The sequence below is a fragment of the Naegleria gruberi genome (assembly GCF_000004985.1).
Source record: "Naegleria gruberi genomic scaffold NAEGRscaffold_1, whole genome shotgun sequence".
Lineage (NCBI taxonomy): Eukaryota > Heterolobosea > Eutetramitea > Acrasida > Naegleriidae > Naegleria > Naegleria gruberi.
This window is the reverse complement of record NW_003163326.1, coordinates 1,030,729-1,052,346: the sequence shown is the minus strand read 5'-3', so window position 1 is coordinate 1,052,346 and position 21,618 is coordinate 1,030,729. Positions and strand designations below refer to the sequence as shown.

Below are 21,618 nucleotides of genomic sequence, written 5' to 3'. Positions count from 1 at the left end.
TCATTGTGGATAACAGTGTACACAAGAAAGTACGGAAGAGAGCAAAGGTAGTATTATGTCAAGACAACTTGTTAATTCTTTGCCTTACCATTTCTCTTGGCACTTTTGGTTTTTTTTTGAGCAGTTTCGGTGGATTTAGTTTTTACTTGCTTTCCACGTGCTGACTTTTTGCCTGCTGATTTTGGAGAAAGATCCTTTTTTCCAGATGACTTCTTCTTTCCACCAGATGACTTTCTTGTGAATTTCTTCTTTCCATTCTTCTTATTTTTCAATAGATTTAATAAATTATTTTGTACTGGTTTGGCATAATCCTTTTTGCCTCGTCTCTTTTGAACTGATTTCTTGGTAGGTTTTCTGATTTCCTTCTTTGATTTTCTTGGTGTTTGGCCAGATTCAGTTGTTGGAGAAGAATATTTGACAATTTCATCTTCTTGTTCTTCAAAAGGCCATACAGCCCCTGAGACTTTTTTCTTCCCAAAACCTGTTTCTGGAATAGATGGTTCTGGAATGGAAGGTTCTTCAGGCATTGGAGGTTCATCAAACCCTGGGAAGTCTTCTCCAAATGAAAGTGTTGAGACTGGTGGTTTGAAAATTTGTTCAATTTCTTCCTCTTGTTGCTTTCTATCAATGAAATCATCCTTTTTCATTGCTGGTGGAGCACTTCTCTTGCGATGAGGTCTATCTCCATCAAGTGGAATAGGACCAATAGTCATTGTAGCCATTGGTACTGATGAAACAACTTGTTGACCTAGAACAGCAGGTTGTGGAGCCGTGACAGTTGGAGGTACAGCAGGTGCCAATTGAACAGTTTGCTTTGGTTCCTCCTTTGGCTTGACAGCATTACACTTCTTTTCCTCACACAAGAACATTAAAGACGCAACTTCATTTTGAAGGACACGTTTAACAGCAGCGATTTCATTCAATTTTTCCAAACGTTGTTTGTATAATAAATTATTACTTCCGTACTTCCTGATGGCTTCCTCAACGGCAAGAAGGGAAACTTCAGTCTTTCTGAGAGTTTCCAAATTCTTCCTCTTTTCATCATAGACCTTCTTAATTTCCTCGGCGGTTAAGGATGAATCACTGCCACCACTTGTTGAGGTTTGTTGCTTAATGGCACTCAACAGGGATGAAATATCTTGAGCAGTCGAACCCAAAACGCACAAGGACAATACCAACAATACAGTAAGGATCAAGGCCTTTCCCATACTCATCGACATTATGTTGGCACGACGAGACAACATCTCTGGTTGCAGGTTATTATTTGAATTTTTTTAAGGATGAAGATTCACAGCTGTGCATACATCACTCTCTCTCCCAGTAGAAGTACAGTACTGCAACAGCAACTGAGTTTTTGTGCTCCAGTATCATAAATTGTGATACAAAGTTAGCAATATCTTCTTACGTACTATTATTACACATTGTTATCTTTGTTCATAGAATGATGTTTAATGTGGGATAGAATTATTGAAATTACAAAATATCAAGAAAGATTACAACAAGTGAATGAATTTAATAGTAAAAATAATTATCAAAAGAGAGGATTATCTTTAATCCAACTAAATTTGCCTATCACTATGAAAAGAAAAAGAACAATAAAAAAAAGATTAATTATTATGTTGATGAATTAAATATTTAAAAAATGAAACAAGCCATCAAGACGACTTGTGGAAGAGGAATTTCTTCCTTCAACAGAAAAAATAGAGTCACCACAACTATTAATCAAATTGCTCAAGGAAGATTATTTCATAATAGTTTTGGAGTTTTGAAATCTATAGTGACCAATAACGAGAGAAGGGAATTTAAATTTGCTAGGAAAAGACTCATCATTTCTAAAATTCAACGATTATTGAGTGAGGATACTACATCACGGAGGTGTTTATTTCTTGTTGGACCAGATGGATGTGGAAAGACACAAACCATGCTGCAAGTTATGGAAAAGATTGTAACACAAAATGTTGGAGTTCCTATTTATTTGGATTTTGAAACATATTTTCTAAAAACAAGGGAGGAAATTAATAATACACAACTTCCGATAGATTTTGATCATTTTGCAGAGTATTGTCTGGATCAGATTTGCATTCAAGAATTGATAAAGTGTGTAAAGAGGGCAAGTAATGATTTTGGAGTATCAGACCTGATGAAAATATTAACAGAACGAAATAATATAAATTATTACTTTTTAGAAAAGTTCATCTCAACAAGAGATGAGATTAAATCTATAGTGGAATCGAGTGTGGAAATCAAAAAATTATATGAAAAATTGAGTAGTGATCATTCACAAGAGGTCATTTTACTGTTGATTGAGAAAATTAGTGAAAAACTTCCCTATTATGATTGTAAAATTTCGAATGCAGTTAGATTTTCAATAGATTTATTAGCGTTCATGTAAGTTTCAAGTTTTTAAATAATATTAATTTTAGTTAAACATTTAGAGAGTTGGGGAGTGGTAAAAAACAAAGAACTGGAATTGAGGTACTCTCATTCTTATTCTCTACATTGGAATATTTTGCATACAAACCACATTTTGGTGTCAAACCAAAACTATTTATTAATGGATTTAACCTGTTGGATGTATTTTCAAAATCTGTGGCACTATTGTCAAGAAGTGATATTCGTCAATACCAATCTGACATTCCTGAAGATGTATTTTCAAGTGATGAAAGGGGAGCCAACTTACATGATATGGTTCTTTTGAGAATTACTGCCATGTACTTGGATGCTTTTGTTCCAACAATTATTGAAGTGGCTGGTAATTATTATAATTATCAAATGATACCCGAGTTGAAAATGGACACTGAACAGGTGAAATTCATTGAAATAATTGAGGATGAAATGTTTGAGTCAAAGCTTCAATATGGTAACCTATTTGAAGATTGTAGTTTTGAGACTATTCATGACATTGTTGGAGGAAACCCATCCAAGATTGGAACATTTTATGAAAAATATTTCACGCCAGAATTAATGAAACATCAATTATCACTTGTAGAAAATCAATCAACAAAAAAACAAGAACTTGATAGAATTGCGAATCAATCCTTGTTGAATTACTTGGATGGAGAAAAAGATCATTACGAAAGAAAACTCCATATGGCTTGTCTGTTAGCAGCCAGATATATTGCACTTCAGAAAGCTGAAAAGAAAAATCTCAAAACCATACAAGAACTCTCCATTGATGACTATCAGGTTCAATTCACCATTCATGATGCTATTGAAAAGATAATGAGTTTGAAAGGAAAGGCCTACCATTTCAATGAAGAATTTGATCCTTTCATTCAAACTATTGGAGGATCCATTCTCCTCAATTCTGAACTCATGTACTATCAAATTCATGATAATGTATTGAGACCATACGATCAATGCTACTACTCTTATTTTGCCAAAACTTTGGAAGATTTGGAATCTAGTTGGTCATTAATACAATATTGGTACTATCGCTTGGTTTGGCAACCTTTGAATGGTATTAAACATGTGGATAGAACTCTTGGTAAGCATGGAAATATTATGGAGAGAACTGATGAAAGTAGACATACACCTATAGTTCAACCATAATCCACAAATTTATGTCAAAGAGTCTTTGCAACAATAAAATATTAATTTTAATTTATTATTTTTTGTATTTCATTTTTAGGCTTGTTTTTGTTTTCTACCTGGCGCTGGAAATTTTTACTTCTTCTAGTGGGTGGAAAGTCCAGGAGGCTTTATTTTAAGACACAAAAAACCAACAAAAAAAAACACCCACTCGTGTTCTCTCTCTCTGTGATTTCGTCACACACAATCTAGATTTAAAAAAGCCTTTTTGAAAAACCCAAGTCATCATCATGAAGAGAAAGGAACATCCATCCAATGGTAACGCCGAACAAAAGAAGGTTAAACAATCATACTATGAGGAAGAGTTAACATTTTCACCACCTCATGGATCCTTCGGAGATGCAGGAAATGTATCATCTATAGGCTTTGATGAGTCAACTACCCTCTCACAAAATCTTGATAATAGTATGGTTGATGAAAGTGGTGAAGTTGTTCTTGATTCAACCAATTTAGATGATAGTGGTTTTGCTAGTCAGACATTGACCAATCCTGCAACTACAAGTAGTAATTATGCTCCAGAACTAAGTTCACAAGAATTTGAAGGCTTTAGTGTACCATCATCTCCTGTAAAACATTCATCACCAACTAAAACACCATCATCAACTGATTCTAGAAAATCAACTAGTAATTCTAATCAAACATCTAACTCTGCACAAAAAAAGCCTTCCGTAAAATCAACAATTGACAAGCAAAAACTCAAAGAAAAAGTAGAAAAGGAAAGACAATTACTGACATCAATACTTCAAGGAAATTCTAAAGAGAATAAGTTACTTTATGAAGCCTTTAATAATTTACAAACTGTTGCAAATGAACACAAACTTAAGTTTGAAGCACCAGAATTAGTAGTTGTTGGAATGCAATCTGATGGTAAATCAAGTTTTGTAGAAGCACTTCTAGGATTTCAATTCAATACTGTTGATACACAAATTGGTACAAGAAGACCACTCATTTTACAAATGGTAAATGATCCTTCATCTGAAAAACCATTATGTCACTTTTTCAAAGAAGCATCACCTTCTGATATTGAAGAAGAAGCAACACCTGTACCATTATTAGAAAAAGAAATTAGAAGAAGAACAGATGAAGTTTGTGGAAAAGGTGGTGTTAGTTCTAGACCTATTGTACTTCGTGTAAAATATAAGTATTGTGCTAATTTAACAATTTATGATACACCAGGGTTTAGAAAAGGTGATACTGATCCTCTTGGTGAAAGAATTCACAAAACAGTTATGGGATTAATCAAACCACAAAATAGAATTATTGTAGCATTAGAACAATCAACTGTTGAATGGTGTAATACTCAAGTAAGACCTATCATTAAGAAGGCAGATCCAAATTTTGAAAGAACAATTTTTGTTATAACTAAATTTAATAATAGAAATAATCAATTTAGAGATGGTAAAGAAGCAAATGATTATATTTCAACTGATGGAAATATTCAAGATTTATCTAAAGTTTTTTATATTTCATTACCTTCTGGTCATGGTACAAGAAATATAGCAGAAGAAGAATTTAAGAATGAAATTGTTAATACCTATCTCAAAGATTTTAAAAAGTTAACAAAGGTTGGGTTTGATGAACAAAAGTATAAGTCTCAATTAGGTTTTTATAATTTAAAGAGATATTTAGAAAAACTTTTGAATGAGAAATATGTTGAAAATATTTCACCTGTTTTAACTTCACTTGAAAATTTATTGAGTAAGAGAAAAATTCAACTTGAAAAAATTACTTCAGAATTAGATGAAATTGAAAAGGAAAATATTGAATCTCAAATTACACATATGATTGGTGCCTATGTAAATAATGTAACAAAAGCTTTGAATGGTACAAATCAATTTGATACTCTTAAAAATGGTTTAACTCTTGAAGAAGAAAGAGGTCAGAGTGGTAATGAAAATTGGCCTGGATTTCCACAACAATTACAAGACAAATTACCAATTAGAAATCGTAACTTTAAATTATATGGTGGTGCTCAATTAGAAAGATTACTTTCAGAATTTGAAGTTGTTTCTCATGCACAAGAATTTCCACAAACAACTAATGATGAAGTTGCTGTATCTATTGGTGTAAATCCAATTCATACTTCACCTGATTATATTAGAGGTGTTACAGATTTAGCTCAAAAGAAATGTAGAATGGTATTTAAACCTCTTATTGAATGCCTACTTCAAAGAAGCAAGTTTGTTATGAAATTACTTTTCAAATTGGTTATTCAATATATGGTTAAGAATAATTCTCTATCTTCACGATATAAGGCATTCTCAAATGAACTTTTCAAAGTTTGTGAAGAATTTATTGATTCAGTACTAAAGGATGTAAGAACAAAAACCTCAGATGAATTTGAAACATTTGTTAAAATTATGGATTGGGATTTAATTTCTGCACAAGCACCAAGGAAACATTTAGAATATGACTTACTCCATCCAAAAGAAGAGGAAACTATTGAAAGAGTTAAACAAACTGTTGATGATTCCAATGATTCACTCTATATTGCATTTGAACAATTTAAAGGAAGAGAATTAACTGAGGAAAAATGTGAAAAGATTAAGAAGGTAGCAGCTCAACTTTTTGCAGGAGTAAGAGCAATGTTTGTCAAGTATATTAGAGCTAAATTTAATGCATTCTTCTTGGATCCAATCTTTACAAATATGGATAATTATATTAGAGTTCATTTCTTGAATATGGGTTCTGATAAGTTGAGAGAATTAATGGGTCATAGAGTTTTACAATTGAAACAAGCTAAGGATGCCTTTACAGATCAAGTTAAGAAACTCTCTCAACATAAGGAAATGTTTACTTCCCTTGCTGAAAAATTCCAATCATCATCCCCACCATCTATCAAGTCAAAGAAGAGTCAAGGTGAATCAACAAGTAATAATGGACATTCATCAGACAAGATATCCACAAATGGCCATTCTTCAGCATCATTTGCTACACCAACAAAAAAGAGCTCAACAGCCACTCCTCAATCCAAGAGTAAACAACAATAAGTTATACCAACAATTTTATTACAAGTGGAATAAAATGCATTTCATCAACCACAATTTCATTATCATAATTTCCAATATGGCAACAAGAAATCACTATTAATACCACCGTATGTGCTTTCTTTAATTAGCATTAGAATATGAACTTCATGTGTTATGTACCGCTTCAAACATCATCTTAATAAAAAAAAAACATCAAACATGTCATCAGAGATGACAAATACTGCCCATGCATTAATTCCCATCACAACCTTCACCATCATACCATCACCACCATATATTTTAGATGAAATATTTTCCTCACTTCAAGCCAGTAATCAATCCACCTCAACAAGAAATCAAACAGTTGCCTTCAATCCATATGGAGATAGTATTGCAAATCTTGTTGTTGATGGAGTTTCCATTACTATCATGTGTTTAGTTCTAATGCCATGTTTAATTGTTTATTTCAAGAGAAGGTCATTTAAAATTGTAAAGAACATGGTGGAAAATTTAAAGAAATGTTGTGGAAATGAATCAACACAACAAACTTCAAAAGGTTTCTTTTACATTCTTATTCATTCTACCATTGCATTTGTTATCTTTCGGATAGGTGTGGAAGCAGAAACAATTTTACAACACACTTTTGATTTGATGAATAGATATGATGAATTTATAATTTGTCTTCAGGTTAGAAGAATATTGGATTATATTGGAATGTATTGGTTTTTATTGAACTATTCACTCATGATTCCAATTTGGTTAAAAGTTTGCATTATTTGGTTTGAAAATAAGAAGAAGAGACTCATTCTTACATGGATTGTCTACGTATTGTTGATTGTGTGTAATATTTTGGCAATATTAGGTTTAATTCCTGTCATTGTTGTTGCAATTGTTGCAATGGTAATTGAAAAGAATCCAAATGTTACATTCGACAGTGAAAGATACAGAAGTTTATTCTCGTATGCAATTACAACTCCCTTGTTAGGATCATCGACTGCCATTGTCTTTTTCATGAGTATTATTGCTGTGGCTATTATTGTGAGTGCATTGAAGAGAGCTAATAGATTACATCCAGAAGATTCTGAAGTTTACAAAATGCAAAAACAAACAATTATCAAATTAACAAGTGGAGTTGCAATTATAGGTGTGGGTGTTGTCATTGAGTCTATTGGTGTGGCTATTAGTACTGTAGCACCTAACTGGATTATGTATCCTCTTGCCAAATTAATTCCTTATAGTACTTTGGCAGTATGTGTGAGTTTGATATTTTGGCCTTACAAATTGCCAATTATTAATTCTGAACCTTTACAATTTGTAATACAAGAATTGAAATTCAAAGCAAAGGAAATGGTTGGTCTCCATCCTAACCACTCTGTTCAATTGAAGGATGACGAAAGTCAAATAGTTGAATTACCAGAAAATTCGACTCAACCACAAATGTTGACTATTGACTCTAATCTTTCCATTGTTGAATTGAATTCGTTAACACCAACAACTAATGTTGATACTTCTGAACATCAAGCTAGTAGCAGTATATAAATATTTTTTTTGAATTAATAAATAAGAGACTAGCAATTTATTGCATCTTTGGATTGGAATGTGGAAGAGCATTATTTACAGAGCTACCACTAACATTGTTATTAGGAGTAGTAGTAGTAGTATTATTATTATAGTAGAGATATCTATTTTCGATAGCATCAAAAATATCTCCATAAACTTTTCTCACAGAGGAGAATCTCTTATCAAGACTGTGAAGAGATAATAAACAAGCTCTCACACTATTTGGATCAAAGTATGAGTCGGTGTGCTTAAGAATAATTCTACATGCCAACACCACTGGCTCTACAATGAGTGCTGAAGCATCTTCAAATGATACAGAGGATGTAAGACTGAGAATATAGTCAGCCAACTGTTTCTGCCTCTCATCATAATTAGGAGAGAATGTTAATATGGCCTTAATTTCCAATCCTAGTCTTAAAAAGTCAAAATGAGTATTGATAATGTCAAATCTATTTTGAAGAACAGATTCATATCCTTCAGGTATATCAAAATTCTTTGGTTGCATAATACCTTTTTGCTTATCATGAAGAATTTGCAAGATATCCAAGCAAGAATCAAGTGTTTGGAATTGAGAACTATGAATGAAATTCAAATTTCCCTTCACGTGCTTATTTACAATAATTGAAAAACACTTGATTTGATCCCTAGTCTCGTTAAAAAGCATCAATTCGCAAAAACCGTAGTATGCAATCAAAAAACCTCGCTCAGATTCTCCCAACAAATTCACTTGTTGAATAAAGCTCATACCAATATTGTAATAGACAGATGCCTTCCTAAAGTCACCATTACCAACTGAGTATATACATAGCAAGGAAAGAATCATACACAATTCAAAATTCAAACCAACCTTATTAGCATTGCCTGGCCCATCTTCTTCTTCATAGAAGAGTAATCTTGAGCTGATTTGATTAGCTCTGGAATAAAAGGTATGAGCAATACCCTTCTTTCCAACTCGTTGGAATACCAGCATACACACACAATAGAATGAACAAATATAGTATTCATCCTTTTCGTCTGAAATTGGAGGAATTCTAGAATTTCTGGACAATCGTCTTGAAATGATACTCTCCAAATCTTCTCTTTTAATGAGAGGATAACCCATAATGTATCTGTTAAAGTAGAGGTCAATAACATGATGAGCATGCATATCAATGTCGAATGCTTCAAAAGAATTGATATTTCTCAGCGTGGACAAACTTGTTGCCAATTCTCTCTTTGAAATATAACGATCTTGCATTGGTGGAGAAGAGGAAGTTGCTTGATTTGTATTCATTGTATTCATTGCATTCATTGGTGGTGGTGGTGGAGTTTGTTGGGTGGATGGATAAGGGTTATATCTGTAATTGTGAGATGGTGATGCAGAATCGGCATAAGGATGTCTAGAATGTCTAGTGTTAGATTCGATTGAATGTGGATAGTTGCTGTTATTATTATTACCATAAGAGTTGTTATTACCATAAGAGTTGGAAGGATAGTGATGTTGTGGAGGAGTTTGTTGAGGAGGATGATAATGATTACTTGAGGATGCTTGTGGTGCATGTGTTTGATGCATTGGTTGATTCGAATAATTATTATTTAGAGAAGGAGGAGGAACATCATAATTGACTGGTTCATTAATGGATGAAAATTGGGTATGAATCACTTGTTGTGGATGTGCATTCTTTCTTGATGGAGAATTCTTTCGTAGATTGCTGACACCATTTGCGCCAATAGAAATACTGTTCATATTTGTTGGGATTGAACAAGTGGGAGGTATTTTAGTGAGTGGAGGTGTGGTAGTAATATTGATATTGGCATTCTTTGGTCCTCTCTTCTTTGGTTGTTGATAGGCACACTTATCAGAAAGTCCCCTACAATTACATTCACTACAGACAGGATACACTCTGTCACATTTACGATGAGCCTTTCTATAAAGATGTCATCAACTTGTTATGAAATAATATCAATTATTTACTTACCTGCATAAAAGACAAGCAATTGTTGAGTATGTCTTGCCCGATTGCTGTGCTCCTTGATGTTGTGCATGTGTTTGTTGTGATTGAAGGATTGGTGCATCAGTGATTTCATTGGAATCTGTACTGGATGAGTTTGTAGATCCAGAAGTTATTGTTTGAAGGATTGGTTGTGATTGAGAGGGTGGTGTTGGTGTATTCATTATATTAATTTGAATTTTCTGTTCAGTATTATTGTTGTTATTGTTATTACTGTTTGGGTCAGCTGAATTCATCTTGATAATTTTGATTGTCTTTCGGATTACCTTGTTTTTCTCAGAGAGAGAATATTCTCTTCTTTTTGTATGAGGATGATGAGAGGAGTATTATTTCAATAGCTCTCTTGGTAGTGCTAACAGGATAATCAATTCACCCAAGAAAGATGGTGGCCTGGCGTTTAATGCTGAAAATGATTATTATTACTATTATTACTACTATTTATTTTGAAGAGTACTCTTCCTTGTGTTGGTTGTGTTGTTGTTTTTTTGAATTGCTAACAATTGTTTCGATAGAGGAATGCGTTCCTCCTCTCTTTGTGTTGCTGCGTGGAGTATTGGAAGAAAGTTGTACCATGGTGAAATTAAAATATTCATTTTAACCGTCCTTACCAGATTGAGCTTGATGAATAATTTGTTTGGAAATTGGCTGTTTCGCCGATTCTTGGCCATGAAAAAAGCTCTCTTAGCATCGCTAAGGAAGGCAATTTTGAATGCTTTTCTATCGATGAACACAAATAGTTTGTATGCATAAAATTTGCCCGAGTTTGATTTGGGTTTGAGGAGGAGAGGAGGGACTACTATAAAAGTTCAGACGCTAACAGAGCGAGAGATGGAAGCAAGTTCATGTTTTTAAAACATTCTTGCCCGTTCCAATTTAAATTCCTATCGTTTTGATACAAACGTTGTTTAGTTCTTCTTGAGAAAATGCAACAGATAAAGATGGAATTTGAGATAATAAAAATCTGGTATACTATTACAACGAGGAATACTTACAATGGATTGATGATCAATTATTAATACTTCCGATGCAATAGAAAGGTATTTGAAAAAAAAAATGTCTAGTATCAATTTTGATGCATCCCCAGGTTTTTCCTCTCCACAAATTCCTAGTGTTGGGACGAGTTATGGTGCCGATTCTTCTAATCGAATTATGAGAATTAATTTCCGAGAGGATTCACAAACAATTAAATTTTGGAGTGGAGGAGTAATTGATCATCAGGAATTTAATACTCTAGAAAATAATTCACCATTCTCCAATCGGATGCAGTCGATAATTATCAAGGAGGATAATATGGAAAGAGTAATCACTTCTATTCATTCGTCTGATTCGATAATTCACATCTTGGTAAATTATGAATTGAAACAAATTATTTTATGTAAGCCTAATCTGTCAATTTCATGTCATCATATTTATTTGAGAAAAAAGAAAAAGATTTCAATAGTGATTAGTTGTTCTGATAAAAATGTATATTTATTCGAAATATTAAAAAAAGAAAAGAAGAGAAAATCGAAAAAGGAATTTAACAAACCAAACCAAACTAATGCTAAAATACCTTCTAAATTTACAAAAGTTTCAAAGGATAAAATTAAATCAATCGAATTGGATTGGAAAGATGAAATTGTAAATAGTCATGGAATTATTGTGAAAGAGTTGGGAGATGGTGATATTTTAACGAGTGTGTCCAATGTTGGGGTGGTATCTCAAATTCAATCAGTTGAATCAGAGACACTCAAGACACTCATCAATGACGAATCTAAAAAATCCAACTCTGGTAAACATATACTTTTGCTGTCAGGGGACCGTGTATTCAAATTATATCAGGAAGAGGATTCTGAGGATTTAACAATTATTCCACATGCCAAACTCCCAAGCTTCGCTTCTTGTAGAATGACTGCACTATACTATTGTGAAGAGAAGAGTGATTCAATAGTTTTCGATCAGAATAGCTTTATTGCAGATGAAGAACTATTCAAATGCCTATTTGGAAGAGATTTTGTATTTTTAACTTCCTCAGTGTGTGTTATTGGATGTAATGATGGCTCAGTTTGCTGTTTTCCCTCAAATCATAATGTAATTCAGAGATTCACCCAAAGCACTTGTCATAGAAAAATCACTCAACTTAGAGATCCTGTACAAAACATTATTCCAATAATTATTTCCACCGATTCCTCCGTGAAAAAGTTTAACTCTTTACTGTTGATTGGGTATGTTTTAAATTGATATTTTTTGATATAATAATTTTTAGACGATTTGGACATATTGTATTATTATATCACGACTCTGAGAGAATAATTCATCGATCTTGGTACATTGACCAACAAATTGTCTCCTCAATCGTACATAAGGATCAATTAATTTTCAGTAATCAGATTGGTTCAATGTTTTCATTAAATATATTCTCCAAGATTGCAACAGGTGATAATCCATTCTCATTCTCAAAGAACTCTAGACAACTAATCATTCCAGAAAATATTCATCTCAGAGAAATTTCCTCCAACACTGACATTTTATTTATTCAGGAATTGAAAAATCAGAAACTTTACCAAAATCCAAACATCAATCTTGATGTATCACTCTCCCAGTTGAGTTTTGCATCTGATCAGAGACAGCCAACCATACCTTCCAAGCCAAAAGGTTTTTGTACAGTGTTTACAAGAGAGGGTCAATTGCAACACTTGTCAATACCTTCTCATGAAAGTGTTGATGAATCTATGAGTAGGACAGCCATCCTCAATAGATTGCAAACAGGTATCAGAGATATGATTGTTAAATTGGATGAAAATCAAACCAAACTACAAACCTTAACTGAGAGAGAAATGCAACTGAATCAAGAAATTTATTCTCTCAATATTGCTATGCATTTGCTACACGAGTGGAAGGATCAAGGAAAGAAAATCACCTCTACTTTGGAAATGCAAAGCCAATAAGGAAAATTTGGAAATGTTATTGGAATGCACACTTTTCAATGGATCCCAATTCGTCATTACCAACCAGTGGACTATTATTATTGTTCTGGAGCAAGAATATTCACCATTTAAATCATTCTCTTATCCAATCATGTATTTAGAACCTGGAGATACATGGAAGAGAAGTATTTCCCTAATCAACTCTATCAATAATCTCAATAGCCCATTCAAAGTTACCTTCTTATTGACTTTTAGTCATGCGGAGAGTCAATTTTCTTTGGAAATTAAGAGACAAGAATTTAATTTGATCGATCTTATTCAACCATCCACTCCTCAGTTTGTGAATATGAAAAAGAATTTGGGATTGATACGAGTAGAGAGTTCAAAACAACGACTAAAATCTCTAATGAATAAGGGATTGACAAATTATGCCACTCTCTCCAATTTTATGCCATCCATGACTCATGGGTTCAAACTTCGATTCAATCCATTGGAGGAAGATTTCACCAACAATTGGCAATCCATTCTTCAAATTCCACTCCGCCAAGATTTACCCAAAAATGTGTTGAATAGAGAGTTGGTTTCTCTCACTTCCAATAATTTCTCATCGTCCACCTCTCTCATTACTCCCTATGGTCATGAATTGAAATTGAGAATATCTCCCTCTTCACGTACTCTACACTCTTTCGATGTCCTACTTCAGGGTAGTGATTTTCATTCTCTTCTTCTTGCTCGATATTCCATTCTCTCCAAGTTCCAACACTTTCTACACTATAGAAATGAGTTACTTGGTTCAGAGACCTATCCAAGACTCTCCTCTAAAGAGGAATTGATTGAACTCATCAAGACAATGCAGAACTTTGGAGATGAAATTCAACACCTCCACACTACACTTGAACAACTTGAACACAACACCTCAACACTTCTATGCCAGCAAACCAATACTAGTAGCAGTGAGCCCCTCTCTCAGCTAGTCTCCAAAATTGTTTCATTCGATAGGAAGGCTATTGAATTATACAGAGAAATGAGACAAGCCAAGTGTGGTATTTAATAACTATCTGAGTTTCCCATTAAAATTCTTCCTCTTATTTATAAAATATTATTTAGAAATAAAAAATGAAAAGAAAGAGGTGAGTTATTTTGAAATAAATTGATTTAAAAGTGAAATATTGTGAATTGTAGAGAACGTGGTAAAAAACTAGTTGAAGAATTTACAGATGATGAAGTGGTAAAATTCGATATACCTGAAGACATACCTCCAGCAACAATATCGGAACCAACAATAATTGAACATCAAAAACCTAAAAATCCGATCAAAGACTCACTAATCAAACAACTGGATCCAATTCATCATATTGAAAATTATTTACCACCACTCTTACAACAACCAAGCCAATCCTTGTCATCTTTCTTGGCTCATGCTTTTACAACATTTTCGAATGACTCGGTAATGATTATTGGACCTGGTGGATCAGGGAAAAAACATTTAATACGATATACATTGAATGAGTTGAGAAAATCATCTAAATATTCATTCAAATCTGTTTATATTGATGGCTCAAATGTGTCAACTGATGCCCACTTGTTAGGAAGTGTACTTCAAGAATTGGAAAAATGTAAATCAGATGATGAAGAATCATCACCATCAACAACTAATGAATCATATTTCGAGGAGGATGACGATTTTGATGAGCAAGCAAAAAGTGTGGAATTTTTAAAAGCTCTCAAAAACTTTCCGAATCAAAGTTTAGTATTTGTATTGGATGGATTTGAAAATCTATGTAAATATTCAGGGAAAATGTTATACACCATCACTGATACTTGTCATGAATCCAAATTGAGTGTTATTATTATTGGAATTTCGAAAAGCTCTTCAATTGCCCTATCTATGGATAGAAGAGTAAGGAGTAGATTTTCTTCCAGGAAGATTTATACCTTCCTCCCAAGAAATGCAGCACAAGTTTCACAAGTGATGGAATTTTATTTAGGGATTACAGACAACTCGGAAGATGCATCGATCGAGTTCTACAATAATAGTCTAAAAAATATGTTACTGAATCCTGATGTGGTACAAATATTGGAAGAGTGTGTCTTACATCCAAATTGCTCATTTTACTTTAATTTGGCATCAAGGATTTTTGACCTAGTATTGGAAAAAATTCAAAAATACCCAATTGTGGACTCGACCATGGAGATTTTCACACCAGAAATTTTTATTCAATCCTTCTTGTCTCTTGTAAATAATAGGCACAATGAAAGATTATCCTCCATTCCTAGACTCAATCAATGTCAATTGATTTTATTGTGTGCAGTAAAGAAGATTGAATCTCTTTACAATGCAAAGAATTCTTCCATTGATATTACTTTTGACACACTCTTTAATTTATATATGAAGTTTGCATCTGGAGGAGCTCAATCATCCAATATTAGACAAGAACACTTGTTTTCAGAGGGAAGAACATTGATTGAGACAGATAATCAGGTAGTTTTCCAAAATTTTATTTCACTCCTCGAATTGAGATTGATTCGTTTTACAACCAAAGATTTTCCCTCTACAAGAAAGGAACAAGCTTCAACCAAGGTCAGACTAAGCAATATTCATCCATCTCAAATCGAACATGAAATTGAGAGGCTATATCATGATAGCAAATTATCAACCATGACACCAGAATTGTATGAATGGAATAAAGCAGCCTCTCTTTAATAAATTCCATCATGTTGTTGTTTAGATGAAATGTTTTGTTCTCTTGTGTTGTTTGATAATACTTCCGACTAGTGCGCTGTTGACAAGAGATATTGTTAAATCTTGGGCGGTTTCTCATGTTCCGTGTTAAAAAAAAATGAGTACAACAGCTAAAGAGGCCACCGTTAATCGCAAAGATAACGGCGAAGATGTTGATGAAGGAAGAGAATTTGGTGGACCATGGGGATGTTTGGCCATAATTATTTTCTCTCATATAATCCCATACTATTATTGGTATTGTTTGGAATTCAACAATTCTAAATTAGTTTGGTTCTGGGATGTTGATTGGCAATCTGCTTGGGCTATTGCCAAGCCAAATTGGACTGCTTTTAATATTTATATGGGATTTATTACTTTTGAAGGATTGTTGGCTTGGTTGATTCCAGGTCACTTCCATGATGGTCTCCCACTCAAGCATGAAGGAAATAAGCGTCTTGTTTACAATTGTAATGCTATTCAATCTTGGTATATTCTTTTGATTACTGTTGCTGTCTTGTACGTTACTGGTATTGCTCCAATTTCCATGTTGTTGGATAATTATGCTTCAGTTTTAACAGTTGCCATGATTTTCAGTAATCTTGTTGCTGCTTTCACTTATTTCTATACTATTGCTATTGGAAGACAACATCGTATGTCTGGTAATTTTATTTATGATTACTTTATGGGTGCCATTTTGAACCCTAGATTGGGTCCTTTGGATTTGAAGATGTTTACCGAAGCCAGAATTTCTTGGGTTTTATTATTCATGTTGACAATTTCTGCTGCTGCCAAACAATTTGAACAATTGGGTTATATTACAGGACCAATGATCTTTATGATTACTGCCCATTTCTTGTATTGTAATGCTATTATGAAGGGTGAAGAATGTATTGTTTCAACTTGGGACATTTTCTATGAAAAGTGGGGTTGGTTATTGATTTTCTGGAATTTAGCTGGTGTTCCTTTCGTTTATTGTTATTCCTCTATTTATATTTTGAAGAAGGGTACTGAAATTGATCACCCAATTTGGTACATTGCAATTCTATTTGCTGCTTTATTGTTTGCTTACTACATTTGGGATGTTTCTCAAAGTCAACGTAACAGATTCCGTATGAAGAAGGCTGGTACTTTCCAAGTTAGAAATACCTTCCCACAATTACCATGGGGAACCTTGCCAGACAATGCCAAGGCATTGAAGACTAAAGCTGGAAGTGAATTGTTGGTTGATGGTGTTTGGGCCTATGCTAGAAAGCCACACTACTCTGCCGATATTATTATGGCCTTGTCATGGGGCCTTATCTGTGGATTTGGAAGTTTCATTCCATACTTTTATTTCTGTTTCTTTACTGGTATGATTATTCACAGAGCTCACAGAGATATGGAGAGATGTAGAAGAAAGTATAAGGAAGATTGGGACACATATTGCAACACTGTCAAGTATATCTATATTCCAGGTATCATCTAAGTTACTCATAAAATTTCTAGTTTTTAATGCTTTCCTTCCTTCATATATATTGGAGAGAACGATTAAGTTAGTTATACATAGTTATGGAGAAATATTTTGACTGTTATTATTCGCCTTAGAATCTTTGTTCACATTTCCCACCCAAAAAATAAAAAATGGATACATCAGTTAAGGTAAGGAATTTTTTTACTAGCCAAGTTATACTGACTTGAAATTCTTGACGCTTAGGTTGTTGTTGTCGGTGATGGAGCAGTTGGTAAAACTTGTATGTTATTTGAAATTATCATCATTAAATTAAATGAATTTTAGGCATGCTCTATTGTTATGCTAATAACCAATTTCCGGAAGGTGAGTGGATTCAAATTGTTCTATTTGCTTATTTAAGAAAATTCATATAGAATACATGCCTACTGTCTTTGATAACTACAATGCCAACACCCTCTATGAAAACAGAACTGTGAGTCTTGGTTTGTGGGATACTGTATGTAGAATTATAATAGTTTTAATTTATATTAATCAAATTCAAAAAGGCTGGTCAAGAAGACTATGACTCATTGTAAGTTTTATTAATTCTTCCTTCTATTTAATACTTATTCAACAATATTAAACAATACATAACATTAAGGCGTCCATTGAGTTATTCTGAGACCGATGTGTTCTTAGTTTGTTTCTCAATGATATCTAAAACTAGTTTAAACAATGTAAGAGAAAAGTGGATACCCGAAATCAAGGAACATTGTAAGAAGCAAACTCCAATAATATTAATTGGACTCAAGAAGGATTTGATTACCGATCCAAAGACTATAAGATCAGTTAAGGAAGCAGGAGATTCATTGGTCGAAGGAAAGGAAGGAGAAGACATGGCTAAACAAACTGGATGTGTCACTTATTGCGAATGTAGTGCCAAGACAAGAGAGGGTTTGGATGATGTATTTATTAATGCTATTGCATCAGTATTGAACCCAGAGAAATTCAAAGATAAACCAGCTAAGGAGTCTCCGAACGGGCGTAAGAAGAAGTTTTGCTTGATTTTGTAAGAAAAAGTTCGAACACAGTACTGTAAATATAAAAAGTTGATTGAGATTAGATCTTAATAAATTTAACAACAAATTAATACTCACAAGAGATCGATGTGTTATAGAAGAATGTTAATAAATTGATTAGGTGACATTAGCCATCAACTTTCATAAAAAAAAATGTTCGGAAGCAAACCAAAGACGATTAAACTAAAAATCAACGAACAACAAATAGAAGAGGTTACACTCAACCCAAAAGATGATCTCTCCGAAATGTTGGGAAAAATTGCTTCCCAAAACCAAACCATTGCTCCAAGTACAGGTAAATATATATTTACACAACAATATAACAATATAACTTTGGAATGTACATAAACTTTGTTATAATCAGATGAGCATGTAATATTTGTGATGGGAAACCCATCTCTTCTCGTTCCATGGGCAACTCTATGTAAAAATTTATTAAAGGAACAATTAAACTTGGAAATGAAACCCTATTGGATTCCAAACAAGAGTAAATTTAATGCCATGCTAAAACCTAAAGTAAGAACTGAAAAATCTGATGTGACAGATAGAGTTTTTGGTGGTAGATTGGAACAACATTACTATTTGGATGATGATAATAATACTAAACGTTATTTAAAGTTACCACCAATTATATTCAAGTTATTTGAATTTTTGACAAGTGATAGAGCAGTTAGAAGTGTTGGTTTATTTAGAATTCTAGGATCAGTTGGTCAAACTCAGCAATTAGTTCAACAATTCAACGCCAAACAAAAAGCTAATGAAAATTTCAATTCCATTGTATTTGATAATACAACAGATCCAAATATAGTTGCTAATTTATTGAAGGAATATTTGAAAGAGTTACAACTTCCACTCCTTCATCCAACTTCAACATTTTTAGAAATTGCAAGATTGAGTGATGCAAACAAGAGACAAGAAGAATTTATGAAAGCTTTTAAAAATCTTGAACATAACATTTATAGAAGAGTTTTTCGTGAACTTATTGAAGTATTGAATGAATTTCTCCATTATTCTCATTTGAACAAATTGAATAGTAGAGTATTGAGCTTATCAATAGGTCCATATCTCTTCCAACAACATAAGGATCAATCCATCACTGCAAAATCAACCAATGCAGAATTGTACTATAATATTATTGGTATGTGTATGGAAAACTTTGAACAAATCTTCTTGCAAGGTTATGATTTCAATGCTTTGGAAGGTGGTTTCACAGCCGATGATTCTCAAGAGAAGAGGAGTGGTAATACATTGGCCTCATTCTTGGAAAAGATGAGAGATAAGGGAGGTGCCTCCACTGCTTCCAACTCATTCCTCAATAACACTGTAGCTGACTTGGCAGGTGTTGAGAGGAAGGAAGTTGATACAAATAGTGCAACTTCCTCCTCATCATCAACTGTTGCCACAACAAGTAGTGAGCATAATGTGAAGGATGATGCTACCGATATTCAAGATCGTTGGAGAGAATATGTGGAAAGTTGGAAACAAAAGTATAAACAAGAAAAGGAGGAATATGATAAGGCCCAACAAGAATTGGAAGAAATTGTCAAGGCATGGCAACAAGAAAAGAAGGAACTTGAAGAGGAGATGCAAAAGCTCAAACTTTCAATCTCCAGCTCTGACATTACTGAAGATGATGAAATTAAGCAATTGGACGACGAAAAGAGAAAACTCCTTAAGGATATCGATCGTGAAAGAGACCGATTCAAATTTGAAAGAGAATCTCACGATGAAAAGATGAAAAAGATCAAGAGAAGACAATTATTGGCTCTCAAAAAGATGGGTATTGAGAGTTTGGACGAAACCAACACCAAACTCTCTCCAGAATTCTTCAAATTGAAGAGACAACAGGAAAATAGAAAGCAAACAGCAAGAGGAATCGACACAAGTCCAACACCAAATGAACAATCAAACGATAATTCTCAATCTACTGTAGATCCTCTCATTGAAGAGGAGGAAAATATTGGATCAGCCTCATCACTTGCAGGTAGAACAACTGTTGGTGGTGGAAAGATTCAAGTCAATGATAGATTTAAAAAGAAGAAATAAATATTAAATTCGTTCATTTGAGCAATATAAGAAATTTAACATTGTTATTTTGAAGTGGACACAGACAATAAATAATGCACAACAAAACAATGAACCGTATTTGTAAGCTCATCTCCAAATACAAAAATCAGAACTTGGCACTAGAATCCAAACAAGCCAGATTTTCAGTTATAAGGCCCAGATAAGGAAATATCAAACGCCTTTGTATGGGTATTTCATTTCTCCTTAATATTGTATGGAGGAGGTAGGGCCGCTCTATTTTCTTGGAAAGGTACACAACACACCCAGATATGTAAAGCCACCACACAATTAATATTTACACCATTATATAACCTTATTAGCAGGTCATGATTTCCTTACACGTATCTGTACCAAATTTTCATCACATCCTATACAAGCTATTCTTTCTTTATTGGGTCATCTCTCTCTTTGCAAAAAAGAAGGTCACGCCTCAAATGAATCACTCCACATTCTTTTGATATGAAGAGAAGAACATGTGACTCTTGTTGGATGAAGTACTTCCTTGTGTGGATTGCGTGATGCACTCATTCCAAAAAAACAACACTACATTGACTATTTTAATAATACTTTGTTATTTAGCATATCATTAAGGTCCTTTGAGCAAAGAAGCAAGAACTAGCTTTCAATATACATTTAACAAACTAGTATAGTCAAGTTTTTATATATGAAAATGAATCACCTTAATAATAATAATAATATTATTAATCAGCAAACAACAAGTATCTACAGTTACAGTCATAGATCTTCTCCTCAGAATAGCACTACAAAGTTCTCGACGTCGAGCAGCAATAATGCTTCAGTACTAACACGACAAACTTCTTTTTCATCACAAGCCTCACAAGGAGCCACTTCGTTCCACTGTGTGTCTCCAACCAATACATTCCAATCCACTCATAACAATCCTCAACAACATTCCAGTGCTATTAATACTCCTCCATCATCATCCTCCTGGTCAAACCATGCTGTCAATAATCCACCATGCTCTGCTAATCATTCCTCCACACATGTAAATCAATCCCAATTCTACCACCACCAACAACATTCATTCCACAACCTTAATACTTCCTCTCCACCTCAAGTCCATATGTTCAATAATGGCAATAGCGAACCTTCTTCAGGAGATCTCCACTCACCAAATTCAAATACAAGTCAGGCTCACTCCATACATTTGAATAGTCAACATAACCTTCTCCACCATTCCAGTCCACCTCGCCAATACCCTCAACATAATAATTGTCAATTTAATAACTCCCCATCCTCAAGCTCGACATGTCGTTTTGGTCCATCCCTTAATAATAGCTCAT

At 33.6% G+C, this 21,618-nt stretch overlaps 8 protein-coding genes across 8 annotated transcripts; 6 read left to right on the top strand and 2 right to left on the bottom strand.

Moving 5' to 3' along the window:
- Positions 1-71: 71 nt before the first annotated feature.
- On the bottom strand, positions 72-1,244 carry NAEGRDRAFT_45188 (uncharacterized protein; the record flags this gene model as incomplete). The annotated part of the gene is made up of 1 exon (XM_002683180.1): positions 72-1,244. The coding sequence occupies one exon, from the start codon at positions 1,242-1,244 to the stop codon at positions 72-74; it is 1,173 nt and encodes a 390-aa protein (XP_002683226.1).
- A 398-nt stretch (positions 1,245-1,642) lies between these two features.
- Positions 1,643-3,552, top strand: NAEGRDRAFT_61484 (uncharacterized protein; the record flags this gene model as incomplete). Its single annotated transcript, XM_002683500.1, has 2 exons — positions 1,643-2,388; positions 2,436-3,552. The coding sequence occupies 2 exons, from the start codon at positions 1,643-1,645 to the stop codon at positions 3,550-3,552; spliced, it is 1,863 nt and encodes a 620-aa protein (XP_002683546.1).
- A 183-nt stretch (positions 3,553-3,735) lies between these two features.
- NAEGRDRAFT_77800 (dynamin family GTPase) lies at positions 3,736-6,627 on the top strand. The gene has a single exon (XM_002683499.1). The coding sequence runs from the start codon at positions 3,822-3,824 to the stop codon at positions 6,579-6,581; it is 2,760 nt and encodes a 919-aa protein (XP_002683545.1). The 5' UTR covers positions 3,736-3,821; the 3' UTR covers positions 6,582-6,627.
- Positions 6,628-8,136: 1,509 nt separating this feature from the next.
- On the bottom strand, positions 8,137-10,347 carry NAEGRDRAFT_45185 (uncharacterized protein; the record flags this gene model as incomplete). Its single annotated transcript, XM_002683179.1, has 2 exons — positions 8,137-10,027; positions 10,079-10,347. 2 exons carry the CDS (start codon positions 10,345-10,347, stop codon positions 8,137-8,139), a joined length of 2,160 nt encoding a protein of 719 aa, XP_002683225.1.
- A 2,821-nt stretch (positions 10,348-13,168) lies between these two features.
- On the top strand, positions 13,169-15,721 carry NAEGRDRAFT_45184 (uncharacterized protein; the record flags this gene model as incomplete). The annotated part of the gene is made up of 2 exons (XM_002683498.1): positions 13,169-14,055; positions 14,200-15,721. The coding sequence occupies 2 exons, from the start codon at positions 13,169-13,171 to the stop codon at positions 15,719-15,721; spliced, it is 2,409 nt and encodes an 802-aa protein (XP_002683544.1).
- Positions 15,722-15,857: 136 nt separating this feature from the next.
- Positions 15,858-17,204, top strand: NAEGRDRAFT_29477 (c-24(28) sterol reductase; the record flags this gene model as incomplete). Its single annotated transcript, XM_002683497.1, has 1 exon — positions 15,858-17,204. The coding sequence occupies one exon, from the start codon at positions 15,858-15,860 to the stop codon at positions 17,202-17,204; it is 1,347 nt and encodes a 448-aa protein (XP_002683543.1).
- A 155-nt stretch (positions 17,205-17,359) lies between these two features.
- NAEGRDRAFT_88115 (rho family small GTPase) lies at positions 17,360-18,241 on the top strand (the record flags this gene model as incomplete). Its single annotated transcript, XM_002683496.1, has 6 exons — positions 17,360-17,377; positions 17,433-17,469; positions 17,514-17,552; positions 17,603-17,685; positions 17,735-17,760; positions 17,830-18,241. The coding sequence occupies 6 exons, from the start codon at positions 17,360-17,362 to the stop codon at positions 18,239-18,241; spliced, it is 615 nt and encodes a 204-aa protein (XP_002683542.1).
- A 159-nt stretch (positions 18,242-18,400) lies between these two features.
- On the top strand, positions 18,401-20,293 carry NAEGRDRAFT_45183 (rho GTPase activating protein; the record flags this gene model as incomplete). The annotated part of the gene is made up of 2 exons (XM_002683495.1): positions 18,401-18,542; positions 18,612-20,293. 2 exons carry the CDS (start codon positions 18,401-18,403, stop codon positions 20,291-20,293), a joined length of 1,824 nt encoding a protein of 607 aa, XP_002683541.1.
- Between the last annotated feature and the right edge of the window lie 1,325 nt (positions 20,294-21,618).

What these genes read in the sequence shown, in the direction of transcription:
- NAEGRDRAFT_77800 (XM_002683499.1), top strand. Translation starts at nt 3,822, where the DNA reads ATGAAGAGAAAGGAACATCCATCCAATGGTAACGCCGAACAAAAGAAG.